The 22,981-nt window shown below is 48.7% G+C and overlaps 1 protein-coding gene across 1 annotated transcript; it reads right to left on the bottom strand.

Annotated features, from left to right (window-relative positions):
• Positions 1-290: 290 nt before the first annotated feature.
• JDP2 (Jun dimerization protein 2) lies at positions 291-22,281 on the bottom strand. Its single transcript, XM_032801948.2, has 4 exons — positions 21,986-22,281; positions 10,752-10,975; positions 4,445-4,549; positions 291-1,449 (listed from the first exon to the last, which is right to left on the bottom strand). Exons 2-4 carry the CDS (start codon positions 10,950-10,952, stop codon positions 1,264-1,266), a joined length of 492 nt encoding a protein of 163 aa, XP_032657839.1. The 5' UTR covers positions 10,953-10,975; positions 21,986-22,281; the 3' UTR covers positions 291-1,263.
• Positions 22,282-22,981: the final 700 nt, after the last annotated feature.

Raw genomic sequence — 22,981 nt, 5'->3', positions numbered from 1 at the left:
GCTGGCTCTTGGATAAGTTACACTCCACATGTAAGGTGGTGTAACTCAGGCCCACGTACATCTAGGCATTTGCCTCCTACTCAGCCAAGGAGTGAACTACCTTTAGGCCTATGCCACCATTACTAATGCATACACCCATCATTGTGGGTCAGGAACTAGCCCACTCAGCCAGTGTCTGCATGAGAGGAAAAGCTGACAGTAGCTGCTCTGGTGCAAAGGCCTGAGCAGAGTCTGTGCCCAGCCCACTGAGCACCAGGACACAATCCAGACAAAGCAAAGGAGGCGAGGGAATAAGTCAAAGTAACATTTACTGAGAGATACAGGACTGTGTATTACGAAGAACGTACATGGATGGAGATGGTAGCGGAGCCAGTGTGGAGGGCTGCATGGGCCCCTTTCCCAGCATGCCGAGGAGAAAGGAGCCAGACACCACCTAACAAGTAACACAATGAGATAACTGTGGCATATGCATTTGTAACAAACGGACCATTATAACATACATTTCTATGGGATCACGTCTAGTGATTATATAAATCCATATAGAGACAGCTGTATAAAAACTTTGTAAAAAATATAAAAAAGTGTAAAAATGTGCATTCAAAAGCACGGCTGACAGGGACAGCTGGGCTGTAAACATTATACTGAGTGTGCTTGTGGGGCGCCTGCGCCACAGTGCCATGGACAGGCCCAGCCGCAAGGCAGGGCTTGTGTCAAGTGTTCGTAATTCTTTGTTTCGGATTCCATTCCGGAGTGTGTGCAAGGAGCAGTGGCAGGATCCAGAGGGATGGAGATAGGACAGACCTGGGAGATACAGCCAGCATGTCTTTGCCTGCCATCCATCTCCCACACATGTTCATTTCTCCTGGGTCAAGCCTCCACTCCCAGCTAGGTGCATACCAGTAGGTTTGGGAAGAGAGGAAGATGCAACTTCCCCTCCCTGTATCTCAATGTGATCCAGCTCCAGGATGCCCTGCAGCGGGCTGATTGCTTCATCCCTGGGGTTGGTGAGCAGGCTGAAGGGCCATGAAGAGGTATTGCCCTCACCACAGCTGCTAGACCTATCCCAGCTTCAGCCTCAGAGTGGGATGAATGGCATCTTCCTGATGTTCTCCTTCCCCTTGTTTGGTTGGCCTGTAATCCCCAAGAAAGCCCACTGGGTTCTGGCTGGACAAGGCCTCGGTGCACAGTTCTTCATACAGTACATAGGCAACTTTTTGGAGACCCCAATTTGTTGTCTCCTCCTTGTCCTGGCCGGTGCCACCTTTACTTTTTCTCTAGTTGTTCAAGCAGTGGGTTGGCTTCACTCTCCGGTGTCTTGATGCTATCTGTCCGCACAATGCAAGTGGGACGGTGTCTGTTCAGCATTAGAATCAGCTGCTGCCTCTCCTGCTTCAGCTCCTCTATCTGGGCTTTCAGCTCGGCATTCATGAGCTCCAGACGCTCGGACTCCTAGCAGGGCCAGAGACACAAATATAGCTTTAAATCTGTCAGCTCATAGTTGTGGGGAAAGAACAACCTGCTCTACGATACCCAGTGCCCAGCATTGAATCTCCCTCTCCTGCACACACAATACACAAAGAGAAACTGCCCTCAGCAGAGGTGAAAGTAAGCTGGTACAGTCCAGTACGGCGTACCGGCAAGAGCCAGTACGCCGTGCTGGACTGGACCGGCTTCCCTAGGCTAGTGATTTAAAGGGCCTGGGGCTCCCTGCAGCAGCCAGAGCCCTGGGCCCTTTAAATCTCCACCCGAGCCCAGCTGCCGGAGCCCTGGGGTAGTGGTGGCAGAGGCTCCAGTGGCGATTTAAAGGGCCAGGGGCTCCGCTGTGGTAGCAGTGGCCGGAGCCCTGGGCCCTTTAAATCGCCCCTGAGCTCCCAGCCACCTCTGCAACTGGTAGCTCTGGGGGTGATTTCAAGGGCCTGGGTATTTAAAGGCCACACCTCTTCCAGTCGAAGTCTTGCCCCCTGCTCAGGACTCCAGCGTACTGGTAAGTCCTTTAAATTACTTTCACACCTGGCCCTTGACCAAACGAAGGTCTGTTTGCAAACCACCCCTGCTTGATATTGCTCAGCAGCCCAGCGTGAAACTGATAGTGATGCAGCTCAGGGAGCCGCAAGAAAACTTTCAGTGACAGCCAACTCTTCTGGCTAGACTTTATTCCTATTGGGGAGTAAAATCTAATGCTGGGATCAAATGGGACTTTCCCTCCTGGCCATTCCCTGGGATCCAAAGCAAGACTGTTCCCTACCGCACATTTACTAAAAGTTTTGTCCTGGTTGGTGCCCAACGATCCAAGCGAAGTGGACTGATGTTCCAGAAGATTAATTGGCACCTTTATTGGATACACACCCCCATCTTGGGGGAATGGCTTATATCTACAACTAACAATGCTTTTGTGATCATTAAAAGGTGTAAATCATGTCTGGTCTTGGCTAAATATAGCTAAGTTGAATTTTTCTACTACTCGCTTATTGTCAGTATCTTTGAATCAACTACTCAAACAGAGTAATAGATATTCCTCAACAAGAAGATCTGGCTATAATTCATGATTCTGTGTTGGCCCTTGATTTTTCTACTCTGAAGATGGCCCATGGTTTTGAACCATATTTGAAAGAGTTATCAAATCTGCATTTATGTATTCGGCAAATATTCCAAACCATAGAAACTGCTGTCCTTAAAGGTAGATATGGAAAAGTTCCTTCACATCTTCAGATTTGCCCGTGTAAATCTAGAGTGTTGGAAAATCTACCTCATTATCTTTTGCCTTGTAGAATATCCCAGCTTCTGAGAACACTCTGGATTATACCTCTTTTGTATTAAAAAAAAATAAAAAATTCTTTACCATCACCTCAAAGGACAATGGTTTTTAGTATTTTCTCAATCCCCAGTAGTAAATTAAATCAGTGGCAATTTTTGCCCTTTTAACACTATGCCAAAGAGAGTTCTGAATGACATTTGAATGTATTATAAGGATGTTGCTGTTTTAGATTGTGCATGTTTTTCTCATGTTCACAAAAGACATGTCATATACAATCTAATAAAACTGAACTGAACACTACAGAAAAGATTTTTTGCACTTGAAGTATTTTTTCCTACCTGAAGTAAAGAGGAACCAGTAACTAAGGGAGACCCAGCTTCTCAGCGAGAAGAGAAGCAACAAGGATTTCTGATCTTTTTATGGTTCAGATTTTACTGGCTTGTCTTACTGAGAGAATTTGCTTTAAAAAGAACCATGTGTCCAAGAGCACCACATCCAAGAGGTGTCCCTTGCTGCACGACTGTGAGAATGTGCGGTGCATCCCTGCTGAGGGGGTGGGAGTGCAATGGTGTGTGTGTGATCTTTGAGGTGGCACCATGCACTGTAGGAGGAAGAGTACATGTGTGTACTGTATGGGAATCACTCTGGGAGAGCATTTCATGTGCCTTTAGTGCACAGACTAGGCATCTCCAGGCTTTGGGAGAAATGACCAGACCATGGGCATTCTACTACTGCAGGAGTTGGCAACCTTTCAGAAGTGGTATGCCGAGTCTTCATTTAATACCTTCTAAAAATGTTAAAATGTCTCTTTCTACAAATCTATAATATATAACTAAACTATTGTTGTATTTAAATTAAATAAGGTTTTTAAAATGTTTAAGAAGTTTCATTTAAAATTAAATTAAAATGCAGAGTCCCCAGACAGGTGGCCAGGACCCGGGCAGTGTGAGTGCCACTGAAAATCAGCTCACGTGCTGCCTTCGGCACACGTGCCATAGGTTGCCTACCCCTGTACTACTGCATGTCAGAGGCTGACAAGCCTCTAGAGTCTATCCTGGTACTCACTGTGTATCCTCTGGGCACCTGTTTGTGTTGCACTGGTTGGGCTTGTGGCCCCTTGTGGTTATTTGGGTGAGATGTGCACCCTGTGCAGAGCTGCACTGCACACAGTGCTAGGACATGGAATTCTGCTCACACCCCCAAGGTAAGTGTGTCAGATGCCTTCCTGCCCCAGCACACCCCATGCTGCAAGAGTAGGTTCAGCTAGCTACCTGCTCTAGCTGGTAACACACAAGAGGCCATGGTCCATTTACCCTGCAGGACCAGCCAGGAAAAAATGGGAGACTGGTCCTATGTTCTCCCATGAAACTGCCAAATGAGAGACTGTATCGGCCAGACACCAGGCCTCAGGATCTATGGGCAGCTTCAGGGCTCCCAGATGCAGGGAGAGGAGGGGACTGGAGGAGGGAACTCTCTGAACCTTGCAGTTGGGTGAGAAGTGAGATTCAGCAGAATGAACAGCCCCTGCTGGTCAATTGCTGAAGAGCCTTTAACAGCCTTGGGAGTGGGTGTACACTCCACCTTTTCCTCTCCAAGTGGGGAGGAGAGAGGGGTGCCTACTGCAGTGAAGCATAGCTGGAGAGGGAGGCTGTACCAAGCCTGCTGGGGAAAGGGCACGGGGGCACTCACCCGCTGCAGGAACTCTGTCCTCTCCTTCTTCTTGTTACGACATCGAGCTGCTGCTACTTTGTTTTTCTCACGGCGCCTTTTCCTCCTCTCCTCTTCCTCATCCAGCTGGAACAGGACACAGGCCCCACGTTAGAGCAGCCTGACAAGTAACTGGGGAGTGATGCAGCTGGCAATAGCCCCCTCGCCAGGTCTCACTGACAGCACTGGCTGTGCAAGCCTCCCCCAATAGCTCAGCTGATTCTCCTCAGTCCTGATCTGCAGTATCCCTGGCTACTTTGGTCTGTCCTCCCCTTCCTCTTCTCAGATGCTGCTATCAGTACACCTCAGTCCTGCCCTGCAACTTCACCTGCTACGTCCAGTTCTGGGCTCTCTGGAGCACAGACTGCTGATCACTCCCACTTGTGACAAATTGCTCTGTTTCTGTAATGTGGACTCTAGAGTGAGGCAAACTAATTTCACCACAGAACTGTGTAATCCATGTAAGAAATTGTTGTGCAGGGGAGAAGCGTCTTGTGCAACAGCAGAGATTCCCCTGCCCCTTACACAGATGTGTGGGAGTATAGTAGTGGTCTCATGTGCCAGGAGCAACACTGACCTTCCCATGGCTGAGAGCAAGAACAGCCCCCAGAGAGGGGCCTCTCCCCATGCTGCCAAGTTTCCCTGCTACACTCAGCCCAGCCATACCGCAGAGCTGAGGTCTGTGCATTAGTCCAGTGCAGCCCTGGTGCAATGTTGTGGACATGTGTGTGGGGAGGGGAAGGGGGCAAATGGGAGAGACTTCTACTCTCTTCCCCATCTCAGGTTAACTAACCCTGGCCTGATACTGTAACAGGCAGATACAGTATTGCAAGAAAAGTATTTTCTTTAGTGCCTGTTCAAAGCACATGGGCGGCTTGATCAGATCTGAGTGCTTCTAAGCAGGGATCTCAGTGCAAGAGACAGTTCAGTGTACAGCTGTAGATGTGTGAAGTCTACACTGACAGCTGGTAAGGGCTGGGGGCAGCTGAAGGGAGTGCTCTCATTCCAGGAGCGTCAACCAGCTAGCCAGGCCCAAGAGAGCCTTGAAGACCTGAATGAGCCATTCCCTGATCGGTTCCATTCATTTTCTGCTCATGCACCATATTCAGCATTCTGGGCTCATAGTGCTCAGACCTGTTTCCTTGGAGCCAGGACCGGCTCTAGGCACCAGCAAACCCAGCACGTGCTTGGGGCGGCACTCCGGCTTTTTTTTTTTTTTGTGCTTAGGGCAGCAAAAAACCTAGAGCCGGCCCTGCCTGGAGTGTAGTGCGTAATGAAAAGGCCCGAGTGCAGAGTGTGATGTGTAGGGAGGGTGCAGCAAGATACCAGATCCCATTGTAGCATTGAGCAAAGACATAAATTTCTGCATTTAACTTCATGACTCCATTGTTCTATGCTAACTGACTCAAACTTGCTGTGTTAACCCTACATCACACAGCCAGAAAGCCACTATCAAAGTATCAGGGGCATTACTTAAAAAAACCTAGGGCAGTAACCCATCAAAAAACCCACCCCAAGCCCTTTGTTATGGTACAGTTCAGTTCATAAATATTCATCTATTACTTAAGGACGCTGAACCAAATCCTCAAAAGGTATTTAGCTGCCTAACTGCCATTGAAATAAATGGAAGCAGGTGCCTAAATACCTTTTGAAGAAGTGGGCCTTTTACCTTTAAGCAAACATTGTATCTTTTGAGAAAATTATAAGTCTTACAACGCCTGGAAATTCAACATTCAGGTTACACTTTAAAATCAGGGAATATGGAACTGCAAGACAGAGTCACTCAAACAGCCTTAACTCTGCCTCTGTGTCAATGCCTGCAGCACAACGAAAACCAGGAACCAGTCTTAAGATTGGTCTACGCTCCAGCTGGAGGTGTGACTGCAGCACATGTAAACATACACGAGCTATGCTTTAACCTACCTAGCGTGGGACCAATAGCAGTGAAGTCGCAGCACCAGGGACTAGCTGCCCAAGTAGCACCCATGCTCCTTGGCAGGCTTATACAACCCAAGCTGCCATGGCTTTAATGGTAGTGGTACCTGAGCTAGGTACATCAAACCTAGCTCAAGTAGGTCTACGCATGCCGCAGTCACCCCCATGACTACAGAGCAGACATGCCCTTAGCCACATATACTCCCCATCTCCATCACATCAGGGACTCTAAGAAGTTATCAAACTAAACTGCCACTCACTTGGTCAAGTCACACAGTTTCTGTTTAAATGCTGCAGTGGCACATCTTGTCATCACTTCAGCAAACTACTCCTGCCTTCTCTATAGCCAACTGCAGTCATTGACAAAACAGATTTGTACATCTCTAAGCCAAAATGGACCATACTAAGGACAATTCCTTCCAAGTACAGGGTGTTCTAAACATTATTGTTCCATGATGCTTAGCAGTGACATGCAGCTATTGTGCCTAGGATTAGGAACCCCTTATGAACTAGAGGGAATCTTTGATAGTTTATCCACCAGTGCAATGTTGGGTTAACCAACTGAGTACCACAGACATGTCTATGAAACCAAACCCACATGTTCCAGGGCTCCTGGTCTCCTACCTAGGGAAACTATACAAGTTGCCAACTTTATAAAGTCCACGCCCCTTTAATCAAAATGTCTCCATGTGACACACACGAGACAGGATGGTCACAGGGATAAGTCAGAGTTAAGATGACTGGATGAAATTCATTGGGCATCTCTAATGTTTGGGTTTTAAGGGTAACCAAGACATTGACTTCCCAACATTTCAGACAGTTACAGAGTTCTCTTCAAGGTTTTTTGCCCCCTTAAATAACATACACTTTCGCTCCTAGTTCCAGTTTAGGGAAGTATTTTGTCTGGGAATAAAATATTAAACAAGGCCAGTTTCAATAAGAGCATTTTCCATCAAAATATCCACAGAAGGCCCAACTCTCCCCTGCTCTGCATGTCATTCACCCCTGTGCAAAGGGGGCATCAAATCAGACAGAATGTTTTAAACTCGCTTTGCAGAAGTGCAAGTGACAGTGAAAGGTGTCAGGCAAGGAGAACAGCCCAGAAATAGATTTAGATCTCACAGTACACGTTCAGGTAAATAAGGTTGCCAGGTCTTTCTGTACACAGTTAAATCCTGTGTTTGTAACATTTGCAGGGAGGTGAATGGAAAGAGGCTTTTGACCCCACGCTTTGCCAATAGTTCAAGTAGCCCCCAGATTCTTCCTTTTGGATTCTTGAAAGAGTAAGAATTTCAGAGTTAAGAGCACAAGCAACTCTAACAAATCTGTGCATAATTAAGCAGGGTTTTAGAAGTCAGTGTAATCACCATTCCACTCTCATTAGCTTAGCTTCCACCAGCTACTGATTTGTCTCCGAGTTAGTCTTTGAGCAGAGAGGAGCTATTAAAAGCAGCCTGCTGAGTGCAAGAATGAGCCTAGAGAAGAGAGGACATGTGCTCTCAACTCCCCACTCATCAGAGCTCACTTGCTTTTTAACATGCAAAAACATTCCCCCATGTTTGCTGCAAAGCAGATGGGATACCATCGGTGGGACAATACTTGCTGTCCATGATTCTCAGCTGATTGACACATTTTTGTGGTCTGCTCTGGCCAGTTCAGGCACAGAAAAGGGAGTGATTGATCCTTCCCCTGTCCTCATCTCACTGATCAGTCAAACAGAAACTACCCCATCCATCCTAACAGTTCAGAGACCATAGTACAGAAAAGGGTCACATCTCCTAGGAAGGTTACAGAAGCTCTGGGCATGTGGCTTAGCAGGGACAACAGGAAAGTGGGACTTGGGACTCCTGGGGTCTCGTTGTGATTTCTTCAAAGATACAGTGGCCTCAGGCAAGTCATTTTCCCTCTTTCTGCCTGTCATAGGATGACATTAGCCCTTTTAAGAGGGGAAAAAAGTGCACCTATGACTGGTCAACTGACTTAAATTGGACTTAAAAGGCGGCACCGGGGCCCTAGAAGGGCAAGAGGCCTGAATGCACTGAGAGAAGGGCAGGTGGGACTCCCGAAGAGGAAAGGGAGATCCAGAGAGCACCAATAAGAGAGGAGAGCAGAGTTAGTATAGACAGCCATTGGCAAGAGCAAGAGGTTGATTGTGAGGACTGGCCAGAGCTGGGGAACCCCAGCTGAGTTAGAGAAGAGCTCATGCTGAGGCCTCTGAAGAAGGGGAAGAACTATCCTGGTTAGGAGAAGCTGAGCCCAAAGCAAGGGGGAGGTTGATCCCAGAGCAGGAGCAGCTACATGGAATGCCACTGGCATTCTGTCTTGGGGCTCCAGGAGAAGACCTGTGGGAGAAATGTGGGTCTTGGGATGCTAAGGTAGGAGGCCTGGAGAGTGGGGACCTCAAACAGGGGCCAGAGGAGCTGGGACAGAGTAGTGTCAGGGTGAGTGATCTGGGCATGGGACTGAAGAGGTGCTGTGAGTAACCCTTGAGGAGTTTGAGGAGCTGTTTTTACTACGAGGGATCTGCAGACAGTGGCATTTCACATAACTAAAAGGATTTCAGTGTGCTGCAGAGACACTATTCCTTTGCACAGTTGGATTCAAAGGCGATACCGAGGCAGGCCCACTTCCTGTGCCACAGTCTGACAAAGGAGGGCGCCTTGTGTTTTCCCATTAATAAAATGAGGATACTGGCACTGGCCTTCTCTGCCAGGGGTTGAGACTTAATTCATGTTTCTAAAGCTCAGTGAAATCTATACATAGGAGGTTCTAGAGTGGGCACTGGGTTATCATACAGGAAAGAATTTAAGTAGCTAAAGGGTTAAACCAGACATAGTGCGGTAGGGGGAGAAGAGATTCCCTATGGGGAGAGAGGCTGAAGGGTTTTATTTCATGCTTCAGGTCCTCCCATTCTCTCCAATTCAGGAGGAGGCTGGAGTTGCCTTCTTCATAGTGCAGACTACGATTAACATGAATTTCCCCACAGATAGTGGCCTCAGGAGAAGGGCTTCAGTCTGGAGAGATCCCTGCTCTGGTTTGGAGGGGAAGATTTCCAGAGCCCAGCAGTGACTGTTTCTAACACCCCTGTGCACCAATCCAAGTGCCCTCCCACCTCCATGCGGAGCTTTCCAGACTCCTAGGAAGTACAGACACACACCCCAGGTAGGGCTGCTCCTTTCAGTAAGGTTTAGGAAGCAGTCTATTCATCCTAGTGCCGGGGAGCCAAGCATGCTGATATCTGTAGGGTCTGAGCTGCACCTCCCCTACAGATGAAGGCAGCTGTGGACTGCCTTGTAACAAGTGCGTAGTTTGCTCTTTGGCCACTCCTGGGATACGCAGTTTTGGCTTACCCAGGCTGCAGCTGCAAAACCTCTGCTTTGAACAGCTTCATTTACTATCCTCAACTTGCTGCCTTTAGGACTAGTGCGGCTGAGGAACATGTTACGGCAATGCACCTAGGTTCTGGCATCTGCCATTTGGATTTCCCCTTTTTCGTTGCATGATGTTTGCTGACTTACAGCTCTAAGGAAACTCTTTCAGTACTTGCTCTATGTTAGAGCAGAGCAGGGCAGAGTGCATCTCCTCTCCCCACTCCCACCACAGAGACGGTAAACAAGACATGCAAAGAGCATCCAAAAGCTGGCTAGAGGACTCTCTGCTGTTGACTGAGTCAGGCGCATTAATGGAGTAGTCGCACAGAACCCCGCTGGCCCAGGGAGAGGAGTACAGCACGACGGCCATTGTACAGATGAGAAAGGAGAGGCATGAAGAGGTTAAGAGAGGTGCCTAAGACCATGGAGGGAGCCATTCAGGGAGCAAGGAGCCCTAATGCCAACCTTCATGTGACCAAAGGCTCATTCTCACAGCAGATGAAAAGATTTACCGTAACAGCTCGATAGGCAAAAGGCCACATGGCTTCAGTTCCTGACTGGCTCCTCAAGTTGTAAAGTGGGTGGGTGACTGAGGTCTCTCTCCTCTGAGCCAGAGTCTGCATTTACTCATGTATCATGAGGGCTGGACTAGGATATGGTGCCTTTCGCTGCTGGGTCAGTGGTTCACACCCACCCCAGGCCAGAGTGGCAGGAGATGAGGGTGGGGGTGGTCATCTCAGTCCAGTTTTCAGCATGCTTAGTTCATTAAAAACTTTTGGGGCCATCCTGGCAGACAGACCAGTGACTGAACAGCCTATCAAAATGGAATTGTCTGGGGGTGGGCAGGGAAGAGGCAGAGGCAGCATGAGAGGGGAAAGCTTGTCCGGCTACTACCCATGGATAGAGAGGACATCGGTCTACAGTGCCTTTAGAGCAGCCCCCCGGAGGCAGGCAGGGCTTGGGGAATTCCCCTCAGAACTCACCTCACTTTTCACAGGCTGGGGTCTTTTCCCAAGTTTCACCTCCAAGAAATGCAGTGGCGAGATCATAGCCCCAATGTTGCGGATGTCAGCGTACTTCAGCTCTTCCACCATCAGGGTGGTGCCCGGGAGTCCTGTCAAGGGGCCAAGCCCAGGTAGAGCGCCAGCTGTCAGGGATGGATCCGGAATCTGCCCTGGCATCATAGCAGGGCAAGCAGCTCCTCGCTCTAGGGAGAGATCGAGACACAGGCTGTTATAGGTATTTAGCCACAGAGTCCCACAAGTGGGAGCAAGCACAGCTTACTCCAAAACCCCTCAGGGTATGAGTCAAGGGAAGCAGCTGCTCTCTCCCTTTCTGCCCTCACTCCCAAACCTCTGGAACAGGTACCAGGGTCACTCACCTAATCTATTATGAGGATCCCTAGCTACATCTTTCTGGTGCCACTGAGAGGGTGAAGAGATACATACAGTCTCAGAGCAATGAGGATCCAATTCCCCTAGGTCTCTGCTCTGACACTGCAATTTGAGCCTGTGGCAGAAGCACTGCATCTCATCCCACCCTTCCCAGCACACAGAAACACCAACAAGGCCATTGTACTCCCCTGTTCCCTACAACAGGCAAAGTTATTTGGGGAAGAGGAACCATTCCCCAGCTTTAACACTCCTTGCATATTGTAATTGGTGATGGACACTCAAGTCCCAGCAGGAGAGCAGCAAGGACATGAAATCTCCCAACGTTTGAGAGTCCTCCCATAAGAGCTGAGAGTCATGACCACCTCTGACAGAGGTCTACAGAGGATTACACTATCAAGTAGGGGAGCAGGCCCAGCTATGCCATGGGATCTCCCACTCCCCAGTTCTGTGGCCGCGTCAAGTCGATTAAAAACACTGACTAAACAGTAATTCTGCATATTCCAGGGAGCCTAGAGTAGAAAGGAAAGAGCTGCAGATAAGGGGCTTTGGAGACACCAATATCAGTCAGTATCTAGTTGCTCCCAGGGAAGGCTGCAGGGGAAGGAGGCAGTTCAGGAAAAGAGGCACAAGAACAACTATATGTACCACTGCATGAAACTCACCAGTAAGACTCAGCTGGGATATTGCTAATCCTGACTATGAATGACAGAGGAAAGATAGGTTTGGTCACAGAGGCTGGGAAGCCACCAGTGTTGCCCACACAGGATTCCACAGTCTCGAAAGAGAGAGAGAAAATGCCTATAAGAGGGGGAGCATCAGGCAGAACCCATGTGGACAAAATCCCTAGGTCAAAAGAAATTAACTCCAGTGGGAAGGACATTCCTGCAGATCAGGATGGGGAAAGAAATCAGACAGGGGCAACAAAGTACTACAAGAGTGATAAGGGGCAACTTCAGCTACTTAGATGTCAACTGATCAATGGTCCCTTCAGGATGTGGTCTGACAAAACAATTTCTTGATACTATGGGTGACTGTTTCTTGGAACATCTTGTTCTGGATCTGACATGATCAGAGGCTACTCTAAACATAGTTCTGAATAATTTTCAGGTGTCGGTGCAGGAAGTACGGTGGAGCCATCAACAGTGACCACAACGTGCACTGGCTCCGACATCCTCTCCAGAGGATCAGACTGACAGCCAGGTCTGATACTGAAATTCAAGCAGGGGAACTTTGCATGAGTGAAGATTAAGTTCCTAGCATTTTCCTTTAAGACCACAGAATCAGCAAGGAGGCTGCATGAGACTAACCCCTTAGAATCACAGATGGCATCCATCCTCCAGAACAAATAAAAGGAAGGAAAAAGGGAAGGAAAAATCCATAGGTACAAGAGTTTATTTTGGCCTAAAACAAATAGAAAAAGAGAGGGGAGGGAAGAAATCCAGGCCAAGTGAGGCAAATAGACTGGGGCAAACTCTGGCAGGTCAGTTACAAGCTGGAGAATGAGGGGAGCTAAGAGGAAATACGAAGAAGTAGCCAAGCTATGAAAAAGAATAAGAAGTTCTTTAATTAGATGAGAAGCAGGAAGTCCATGGAAGAGTGAATGGGGCTGTGAGACCAACTGAGTGCACAGAGAGCAGCTGCATACCATCTACACTGTAACTTACACCTGTGTTTGTGTAATGAGGCTGACACTCACAAATGACCCAGTTACAACATACATGCTTCAGTGTGTCCATGCAGCAGCTTTTTTCACAACACAACCATGTCACCATGTTAATCCATGCACTCATGACTCTGCCTAACTGGATTTTCATCAATGGACTCTGGGAAAGTCAGGGCTTCTATCCCACACTGCCTCAACAAGGGACAGTGTACCCAGAACCATGTACACAGTGCAGGAGAATGTGGGGCAATGCACTTTGGGTTGTCCAGGGCGGATTGGCAGGGGCCCTGGAGGTTTTTCGCCTTCCTCTGCAGCGTGGGGCATGGGTCACTTGCTGGTGGATTCTCTGCAGCTTGAGGTCTTCAAACTACGATTTAGAGGACTTCAATAACTCAGTCATGTGTTAGGGGTTGCTATAAAAGTGTATGGGTAGGGTTCTGTGGCCTGCTTTGTGCAGGAGGTCAGACTAGATGATCATATTGGTCCCTTCTGACCTACGAGTCTATGAGTCTTGTTATCCAGAGAGCTGGGAGGAAGGAGGACCAGCTAAACAAGGGGAGTTAGAGGGTCCCATTCTGCATAGCCTAGCAATAGTTTTAAAGCTAGTTATATGAAGCCAGCCTAGGAAGCTGCCAGAGTACAATTCCAACACCACTAGGGAAATGGACAGCATGGTGGCAGGTGATAACGTGGCTCACATTGTAAAGAACAATTTTAAATCTTTATGCTCTCTAATGGGCTCTGAACTGGTGGCAACCTTTAATGCGAGAGGTCATAGTGAGCAGTTCACAGAAGGGCATCTGCTCACCACACAGCAACAGTAACAAAAGCAACAATGTCTAGGAACAAAAAGTAGTATGGGAAACCTGATAAGGGCATTATTGTAAATCAGGGTGTGTCCTCACCAGGAATCCAGCACTCAGCTTTGGTCATCAACTCCACAGGAGCAGAGAGCAGAAAGAAAAACGTAAAGCACTGGGGAAGGGGGTGTTCAATACAAAATGACCTTAGAGACTAGGACATTTTAGTTTGGAAAGGAGAAAATAAAGAAAGAAATAAAAGATACAGAATTTCAACTAATGAATAGTCTTGTTGGGCTGATGCTACTTGATAAAAATGGCTGTTTTCCCAGTACCCCTACCTGCTTGGTATAAAAGAGAACTAGAGAGAAAATATGTAGTAATTTTACATGGCCTGAGAAGAGACAGATTATCAGTTGGCCCGGCTGAGGCTGCAAAGACAGAAAACAAAATAAGATAGTAATCTCCCCACCTGGAAATTCTATCACTAGTCATCTCTAAATTCCACATTTGGAACTGGCTACACTTTACAGAAATTCAAAACAATACCCCCCACAGAGCAGACCAGTGAAGCAGCATAACCCTCTCCTTTTATTCTTTCTAGCCTGATTTACGGCTACAACACTTTGCTGCCTGAAGAGATCAGACAACGTCCTGTCCAAGGCACCACTTTGAACAGTGCAGTCAGGTGCCCTGGTACCATCCCAAAATTCTCAATGACTTCCTGAATAAACTGTCCCTCTAGGTTAGAAAGATACTAATTTCAAAAACGTGGGCTGCCAAAGGACAGTTGACTTTGGAGACTTTTTCCAGGCCACATGACCCTTTTTGGGATTTCTATATGTACCTACAAGTTAGACATTTCCTAGACATGGTTTCTAAGACAACTAGTAGGCAACCTCTCCCAGTAAGAAAATCTAAGGGAAGAAGATGTTCATGTGAATGCAGAGCAGTTAAAGAGACAATATTAAAGACAAAACAGCAAACTATCCCGATGCAAAGGAAAGATAAAAAGTTAGTAAGAGGTCAAAATGGTTTCATTAGGAGCTCTTTAAGGATGTGAATATCAAAAAGGAATCCTACAAAAAGTGGAAACATGAACAAATTGCTATGGATGAATAAAAAAACCCCACATGTAGGAACAAATTAAAAAGGCTAAGGCACAAAATGAATTATACCTAGCAAGGGCCATAAAAGACAGTGAAAAGAGGTTCTATAAATATATTAGGGGTGAGAGAAAGATGAAGGAAAGTATAGAAAAGTTAGATCTTCAACTTTCCCACACAAATTGTAGTCACTTCAGATACTAGCTCCTCTGTATGCTCTGACATCCTAGAGATTAGATCTAAATTTCATTCCAAAACACAGAAAGTCAGTCTCGTTCCTGGTAACTCCAGCTGGGGAATTCCAAATTACCTTGCGGATATATTTGTAGAGGAACAGTGTTCTACCAATAATGATCTCTGATGCCAGGCACAGTTCTACCAGTCTTTTACCATTCTGATTTTGGCAACCCATGTCTGCCCATCGCTTTCACCGCTGTTGCTGTCATCCCCAACCTTGGCCTTGAAGTCCCCATTAACAAGCACATGTTATGCTTGGGAATGTTGTCAACTGGAGTTTGTAGGCAATTGTAGAGCTGATCTTTGATCTCGTCATCATAGTTGTCTGTTGGTAACACTGAGTAACTGATATTTCACATATCATGTTTGAAGCCTTGCTTAGAGCAATCAGCTGCTAATGGGCACCCAGTTTATAAGCAATTTTTCTGCTTTGGAAGTCGTAAGCAATGCTGTACCCTCTGAGTGGCACCCATCTTGCCTCCCTGAATTTATAATGGCTATATTTTAATTTTTAAGTGTTTTTTTGTCAGCTCCAGACCATTGACAGTTGCTTAAACCACTGATTTTGAGATTTATATTCATCTATCTGTTTGGTTGTTTGTGTTACTTTGGTTGTTGTTGAAGTGAAGACTGTTTAAGTGTTGCAGAAACCTACGTTCCTAGTTCATTTTACCTTCAGTAAAGAACCTGTCAGAATCTTGGGTTCCTGATGGCTTCCCGTGCCATTTCTGCCAAGATAGAGTCTATTATTTTGGTATGTTGTTTGTCTGAATGGCCACCTTGTCGTGTTTCCACAATTCAACTTTTTTTTTTTTTAAAAAAAAAACAATAGGTTGTTGGCCTATCACTCAACCCCCAATCTGGAGGACCAGTGGATTCCTTTTCATCTGGTCCCTACTTTTTGACCAATCTGCTTGGGTGAGCCTGACGGAATGAAAACTCCCAATGGCATAGCTCTCAGGTCACAGGAGCACACAAGCCTTCCCACCCCATCAAGGATAGGCCCCAGGGAATTGCTATGTTAAATGTTATTAATTTGTAGAAATTAAGCAAAAACTAAGCTTTCAATACGCTGAGTGCCTTAGCATGCAATAGAGTTTTCCTTCTGTTATCTGATATTCCCATGCAACTGTTCCTCACTTTATTCATCATGAATGCAGTATATTATATATTTCAAAGAAGTATAGAAGGCCCAGTATTATTTACCTATTCCTGCAATACAAGCACAAGAAGGCACGTTACTTTAAAAAGCAATAACTTTAACCCTTAGATCTCTTGTGGACTGCAGGGTAATGAATGCTCCGAAGACTGCCATAGAAATGCAGTCTAAATTGGTAAAAGGACAGACAGTGATCATCGTTAAATTATTTGCCAGCAACCAAAACACAGCAGTCTCCAAGACCTGCAGTTGTATCCTATCCTCTCAGATAATGGTGTGCTAGGTACTGGCAAATGCTAACTTTAATGGAAGCCACTGACCTTTTGTGTGCTCTGTATTAAATCAGTGGATCTTCCTGATGAAAAGGAGTCAAGTACGTTTAGTGCCCAAAGAAATCAGCTGTAGTGACATCAGCTAAGACAAAACTGCGAAGGCGCTCTGAGCTCTCAGGGTAGTCACCAGCTCGGACAGCTCAGGAAATAATCCCCCTCTCTCTACCAAGAATATAGTATAAGCACTATAAGTGACTGTCAGAGTGAGGCTGCCAGGTTAGCTGAACCAGGAGCCTGCTGCAATATGGCAGCCTCTGTATGCCTAATATTGCTCGAGTTACTTATAACAGCAATAGACTTTCCAGCTGAAGTCAGAAAAGCAACTCCTAGAGTCAGACCCTGGATCTGTGCTGGCTTAAGAAGCAATATCAATACCCTTCCCAAAGACACCCACACAGATGTCCTTGCAAGAGGATAGGATGTGAATAGTCATATGCAGCAGACTTTATAAACACCCATCCCTGCAATGCCTTGTTCTAGAATTCTTGGGCCCCAAGGAATAGACCCCCAGGGTCCTGATGACTGTGACAGGGAGACAAAGTGGCTGAGGGGGATTGCTCCCCAGGAGATAGAAGCCAGAGCCCATTTCCGGTGTGGGAAGGGTCTGGCTCTGCCTTGAACTTCTGTTTATTTTCACACAGATGGCAGAAATACCACAAGAGTCTCACAGAGAGACAGCTCTGCCTTTGGGCTTTTTATTAAGGCTTTACTAGAGCACGAATCCAAGCAAACAGCCTTGCTGTCTGCCTCCACTCCCCAATGTGTGAAAGAGAGAGAGATCCACTGGCTGCCCTCAAACCCCATCAGAGAGACAGCTCCACTGCCTTCCTCCCTATCAAAGACAGACTCTCCAGCAGAGAAAGTGCTATTCCCCAGTCCCATCCCTCAGCAGAAAGCCCCACCGCTTGGCCATGCTGCCCAGCCCAGCCTCTTGGGCTGCAGTAGGGGCTGGAAATAGGGGTGCAGGGGATGCTGCAGCACCCCCTGGCTTGAAGTGGTTTCCATTATATACAGGGTTTACAGTTTGGGTCAATGGCTCTCAGCACCCCCACTATACAAATTGTTCCAGTGCCCCTGAGCTGCACTTGGGAATGTTATCTCCAATGCTGCTGTAAACAGGACCTTTTAAACGAGAATATTTGTTACAAATCCACAGAAGTAAAGCTCAGCCATCCACAGAGCCCACTGGAGCAGCCATCCCCTGGGAGTGACCCATCAGCCTTCCACCTGTCAGATATGCCCAGTCCAACACTAAACCCCCAACTTCAGCTCAGGGCGGCTGCATTAGAGCTCTCCAAAAGCACAATCCCTCCCACAGCAACCATCCCAACTGCTTTCTAACTTGGTAGTTATCAGTCCCCTTCATGTGGCATCCGTTGCTCAGGATACAGATCATATCATATGGCTCTTCCTTGCCTACCCCTCCCACCCCAGGATCCTTCCCTGAAATGTCCATCACATGTACTAATCTGAAAGTAAAACCTTAACTGCCCTGAGCTAAACAATCAGCTCTTGTTCCTCCTATTTCTCTAGCAACTTCCATCCCAATGATTCCCAACCTTTAAACAAGTTATACATCAAGATCGTACTCTTCCACCATTGCTACGCAGCCGTCTAGTTAGCTTGTGAGTTCTTTGGGGCAGGGGCTGTCTTTCTGTTTTGTGTCTGTACAGTGTCTAGCGCTACAGAGTTCTGGTCAGTGATTAGGGCTCCTGGGCTCTACCACACACAAATCATCATCATCTCTGGAGTGGAACAGGACAGAAGTTTAACACCACAATGCACGGCGACAAGCAGTTTAGGACATGAAGATAAGAACTATCTTATTTCCAACTGAAACAGCTGGTGGAATTTAGGGAGGGAAAGTGTAATGATCTCAGCTGAAATTGGGTCTGGACACTGAGGCTAACAACCTGACTCTTGTGAAAAATCCCCTGGAGCATTTAATGACCATAAGTGGTCAGAACTGGAGTTTATTTTTACAGGACATTTCACCAGAAAAGCTGGCACTTCCAGCAGCCCAGCACCATCTAGCATTGCACTGGGGACCTAGGATCAGCACTGACTAGAGGGGAGAATGCCCTGTACATATTCTTCAAAACACTTCCTGCAACCCTGAGGTGTTCCTTAAAAAAATCTCCCATCCAAATAATGACCAGAACTAGCCAGTTTATACTAAACCTGCTCAGCATACAAGCCCATTTGTACCCTTAGGTTGTCTGGCTGCAGGTTAACTATCCTTCGATGTTAGGATCAATATTCTGAACTGGGAAATCCGTTAGACCAGTCAGTGATAGAAGAAACTCCACACCCCCTTTTTCCTCTGTGGGTTGCTCTAGTGCCAAAGGAGGAACTGTGTAGCTGAACACAGTGGCTAGTGCTGTGCACTACAGGTCTCACTCTCCAGAACAGCAGATTTGGGGCCAGATTTTCCAAAAGTACTCAACACCCTGCATAGCTCCCATGGTTACACTAATGGCCAGAATCTCAAAAAAAGCTTAGCAGCAAACTGAACTCTTCTGGATATCCAGCCACCAGAGAGCAGCAGGACCAGCGAACGCAGCCCAGAGTGTGGGCAAGAAAGGAGGTAAGAGGAACAATTGTACAGTGCTCAGAGCTGCCCATTCTGATATTGGCTAGTTAGCAAAACTCCTCTTTAGCAGGGGCCATAACACAGGACCTCAAAACACTGTGAGGTGGGGAATACTAGATTGTGAGAAAGTCGCAGATACATCCATAGGTGCTTTAAGAGCACAAGGCTGACGAGCCGCAGAAAGAGACAACAGTTTGCACTTCACTTCTTGGGATTCGGTTAAATCCCCAAATAGCCAAATAACGCCAGGAGACAAGGTGAGTAAGGTGACATCTTTTGAAAGTTGGCCCAATAAAAGATGTCACCTTACCCACCTTGTCTCTCTAACATCCTGGGACTGATACAGTTACAACTACACTGCAAGTAAACCTGGGACAGCCAATTGCTGCTCTGAACAGGGCTGATTTGGACTGCAGCCCCCGCACCACACCCGCCCACCCTATAAATGGGTACTTCTCTTTTAATTAGTGGGAGTTAGACTAAGAATTTGCTCTCAAACAAGTGACATTCCAAGACATCCCCATGTAAGAACTAAATAGCAAATTCCCAAGGCAGGCTTCTGGCAAAGGCCTCCAGATAGAAATTTTCATGCAAGTTTCAAGAAACATGCTAAAAATTCTGAGTCTATGTTGGTGAAGCATTTGTCTCTTCTGTGCTCTCAGTGATCGTGCACATGCGCGCGCACAGAAACACACACACAGAATTTGGCAGTGGTTGCGTTCCAGAGCTGGTAATACAAGCCATGAAGCAGGCTGCCAAGACAAGCAAAAGAATGAGCCAGGCCCCATTTCATTGGCCCACCATACACTGCATATGGCCCTGGAACCAGCCAAGACAGTGTTCTCACCCTCCTTGAAGGCATAGGAGACCCTGTGTTTTCAAATACACCTCCACAGGGCCTTCATTAAAGGAAAATGGAAACATAATGTGTATGTGTCTCTCTCTTGATATTTCTCCCTTTCTCCCCCGTTTGCTCTCAAAGCTAGTTCGCTACCACTGAAATAGAAGAATGCCTTCTGGAGCAGAAAGCACAAAAGAATGTGACTTCCAGTTCTCTGCCCAACTACTAAAGTGGACTTGGGACTGAGTGAGCAGAGGGAATCTCTAGGGGCTCCCTCCCTTTCCAAGGCATAGAGAGCAAGCAGGGACGCTCATGGGATAGCAGAACATATTGAAACTCTCCTTGTAACAAAACTGAAGTGGCCTCTTGGAATTCAGATTCTCTTATTCTTAACCCACACATTCACTGTGTGGACAGGTGAATTAGAAAACAAAATCTACAGAGATGCTAAAACCCACTCCCCACTGTGGCACCAAACTGAAATGCCTTGCATTACCAGAACTTGTCAAAACCAGCCATTAACCAAAACATATGGCTAGAGTTAGGGCAAAATACTGCATTTGTGAACCTTGACTCTGCTCTCCGTGTGTGCAGGTCTCATTCGGGTACCTCTACACTGCAGTAAAGAACACTACAGCACTGAGTCTCAGAGCTTGGGTCAACTGACTCTGGCTATAGGACTAAAAATTGCAGCATATAGCCATTTAGGCTCAGCTTGTGGCCTGGGCTCTGAAACCCAATCCCGGCACACAGTTTCAGAGCCTGAGCTCCAGCCCAAGCCTGAACGTCCACTGCAATTTTTAGCCCTGTGAGCCCAAGCTGCAGCAATGCCATGGGTCTAGTGTAGACGCACCCTTTTGCCTTTGTGATGTGCCCATCTGTGCAGTATCTAGATGCCAGGGACATCAGTGAGACTTCCTTGCACAGAAGGAGAACAGAATGTCCAGGTGCACCTTGAGAATTTTGCTTGTAGACACAGTAGAGGACAGGCTCTGGAGCCAGCCCTACAGGAAGCTTCTATCTTTGCATTTTAAGAAGCTCTGTCAGCCTTCGCTCTAACCTATCAGTCCATCCTCCTTAACCTACCAGAAGCTGCGCAGACACCCAGACATGCATAAAGTTCTAGCACCCAAAGCCCCAGGTGATAGGTGCTGGAACGAGGGGTGTTGCCAGACGCTGGCTTGAAGTGATTTCCTTCATATACAGAGTTTACAGTTTGGTTCAATGGCTCACAGCACCCCAATATACAAATTGTTCCAGCACCCATGGGTGCCCCAGGCCTCATCTCCCCTTTGTTGTTTCCCTTCCCTTGTCTAGCTGGACTGCAAGCTGCTGAGGGCAAGGCTTTGTAAAGCCCCTAACACACCGCTGGCTTCACAAAAATAAAAGCAGTTGGTACCTGGCACCAGGCCCTACACACTCCAGGCAGTCTTCACACCAACCAGCACGGGACAGGGATAGGGGCCAGGCTTTGCCTAAACTGTAGGCTGTGCTTCCCTTCCGAAAGACAAAGTCAGCGCTTCCTGCCCAGCAGCCCCCTGGGCGCGTTCACGGGCGGTAGCAGAAGGGGGAGAAGGGGCCGGACCCGGCTCAGCAGCTCCCAGGGCCAGCACACATTCCGGGGGCATGACGGGGAGGGGGCAGGCAATCCCTGGGGTGAATAGGGGGACACGCAGCCGCCCTGCTCTGGCCACGGGGAGGGACGCGGCAGCCCCCAACCCATGGGAAACCGCAAGGAGACCTTGGACTCCCGAGCGCCCCCAGGCGTGCGGGCACGGGGGCAGCACGGCAGACCCCAGAGCACAGCCCAACCCTGGGGCAACACGCAGCATCGTCCCCCTCTGGCCGATCGCTCCAAGGATGTGGCGAGAGGCCAGAGCCCCCGATGCTTCCCCCTGACCTCGGCCGGTGCAGGTTCCGGGCCGGGCTTTGCAGCTAGCCTGCAGCTCTCCCGGGTCCCGGGCCGGCCAGTCCCAGCTGCTACCCCCGGGAGGGAAACGGGGCTTCCCGATCCCCCACGTCTCGATCCCTGTTCTGCCTGGTCCCGCTCCCGGCCCCGCACCGAGCTGCCCCCCACTCTCCCCAGACCCACCGTGCAGAGGGAGAAGGCGGCCGAGGTGCCCCCGGGGCCCGGCTGCAGGAGCCGGAGACAGGCTGCACCCTCAGCCCCTCTGCTGCCGCCTGGCTCTGGTGCTCTGCCCCTGTCCCCAGGCCCGTCCTGCCGAGTCTGGTCCCGGGAGGAGCCGGAGCAGCTGCCGCCCCCGGGGCGCCTGGCCAGCAGCCACCGCCACCACAGCCGCCGCCCCCCGTCGCTGCCCCGGTGCGTCCCTCCCACAAGCTGTGGCGGGCGGCTGGGTGGGTTGCATCAGCCCCGGTTATATAGCGGCCCCTGGGCTGCGGGGAGGGGTCGGGAATGCGGAACCGGCCGGGCTGCCAGCTCCCGACGTCAGGGAGGGTGGAGAAGAGGGGACCGCGGGGGAGGAGAGCGAGGGCCGGGGGTGGGACCAGTTCTACCGAGACAGTGACCTCCACCCCCCTCCGCCGCTCTGCACTTCCCCGGGAGCGAGCGCGCGCTGCACACCCGCTGCGGCCCTCCTTCACCCTGCACACCCGGGAAGGGCAGATCAGCAGTACACGAACTCCTCTTCTTCGCGCCCTACATCCGGGAGGTGGGGGGCAGTGGCTACTGGCATGACACATACCTCCTCCTCCTCCTCACTCCGTGCATCCCAGCGAGCAGGCTGCATGCTGCATACACGGCGCCGCCGCCGCCTCGCGCTGTAGATCAGAGGGGGTCTGGGGAGTCAGCTACACAACGTGAGACAGGCGCGCACGGCTCTCCCAGTGCATCGCCCTCTTCACCGCCCACACTTTGGGAGAACGGATGGCGAAGAGAGTGGAATTGCCGGGCTCGGGCCTTCAGTACCTGCCTCACCCCCTCTTCTGCATTATCCACATCTCCGCCAGGACAGGAAGGAGTTGCATCGTGTTCCAGCCTCTCCACCACATCAGCGCTCCGTTTTGGGGGGGCGGCGGGGCTTGGAGACGACACCTTGAGAGTAGCTGTTCCAGATCTCCCACTTCTCAT

This window comes from Chelonoidis abingdonii, chromosome 4 (genome assembly GCF_003597395.2).
Source record: "Chelonoidis abingdonii isolate Lonesome George chromosome 4, CheloAbing_2.0, whole genome shotgun sequence".
Lineage (NCBI taxonomy): Eukaryota > Metazoa > Chordata > Testudines > Testudinidae > Chelonoidis > Chelonoidis abingdonii.
This window is presented reverse-complemented; position numbering and strand designations above follow the sequence as displayed.

Bases quoted from the DNA above. Each gene is read 5' to 3' on its own strand.
- JDP2 (XM_032801948.2), bottom strand. From the start codon at position 10,952: ATGATGCCAGGGCAGATTCCGGATCCATCCCTGACAGCTGGCGCTCTA. The intron at 4,550-10,751 runs GTGAGTTCTGAG...GTCCTGTTCCAG, and splicing joins CCCAGCCTGTGAAAAGTGAG to CTGGATGAGGAAGAGGAGAG. The intron at 1,450-4,444 runs GTGAGTGCCCCC...TGGCCCTGCTAG, and splicing joins GGACAGAGTTCCTGCAGCGG to GAGTCCGAGCGTCTGGAGCT.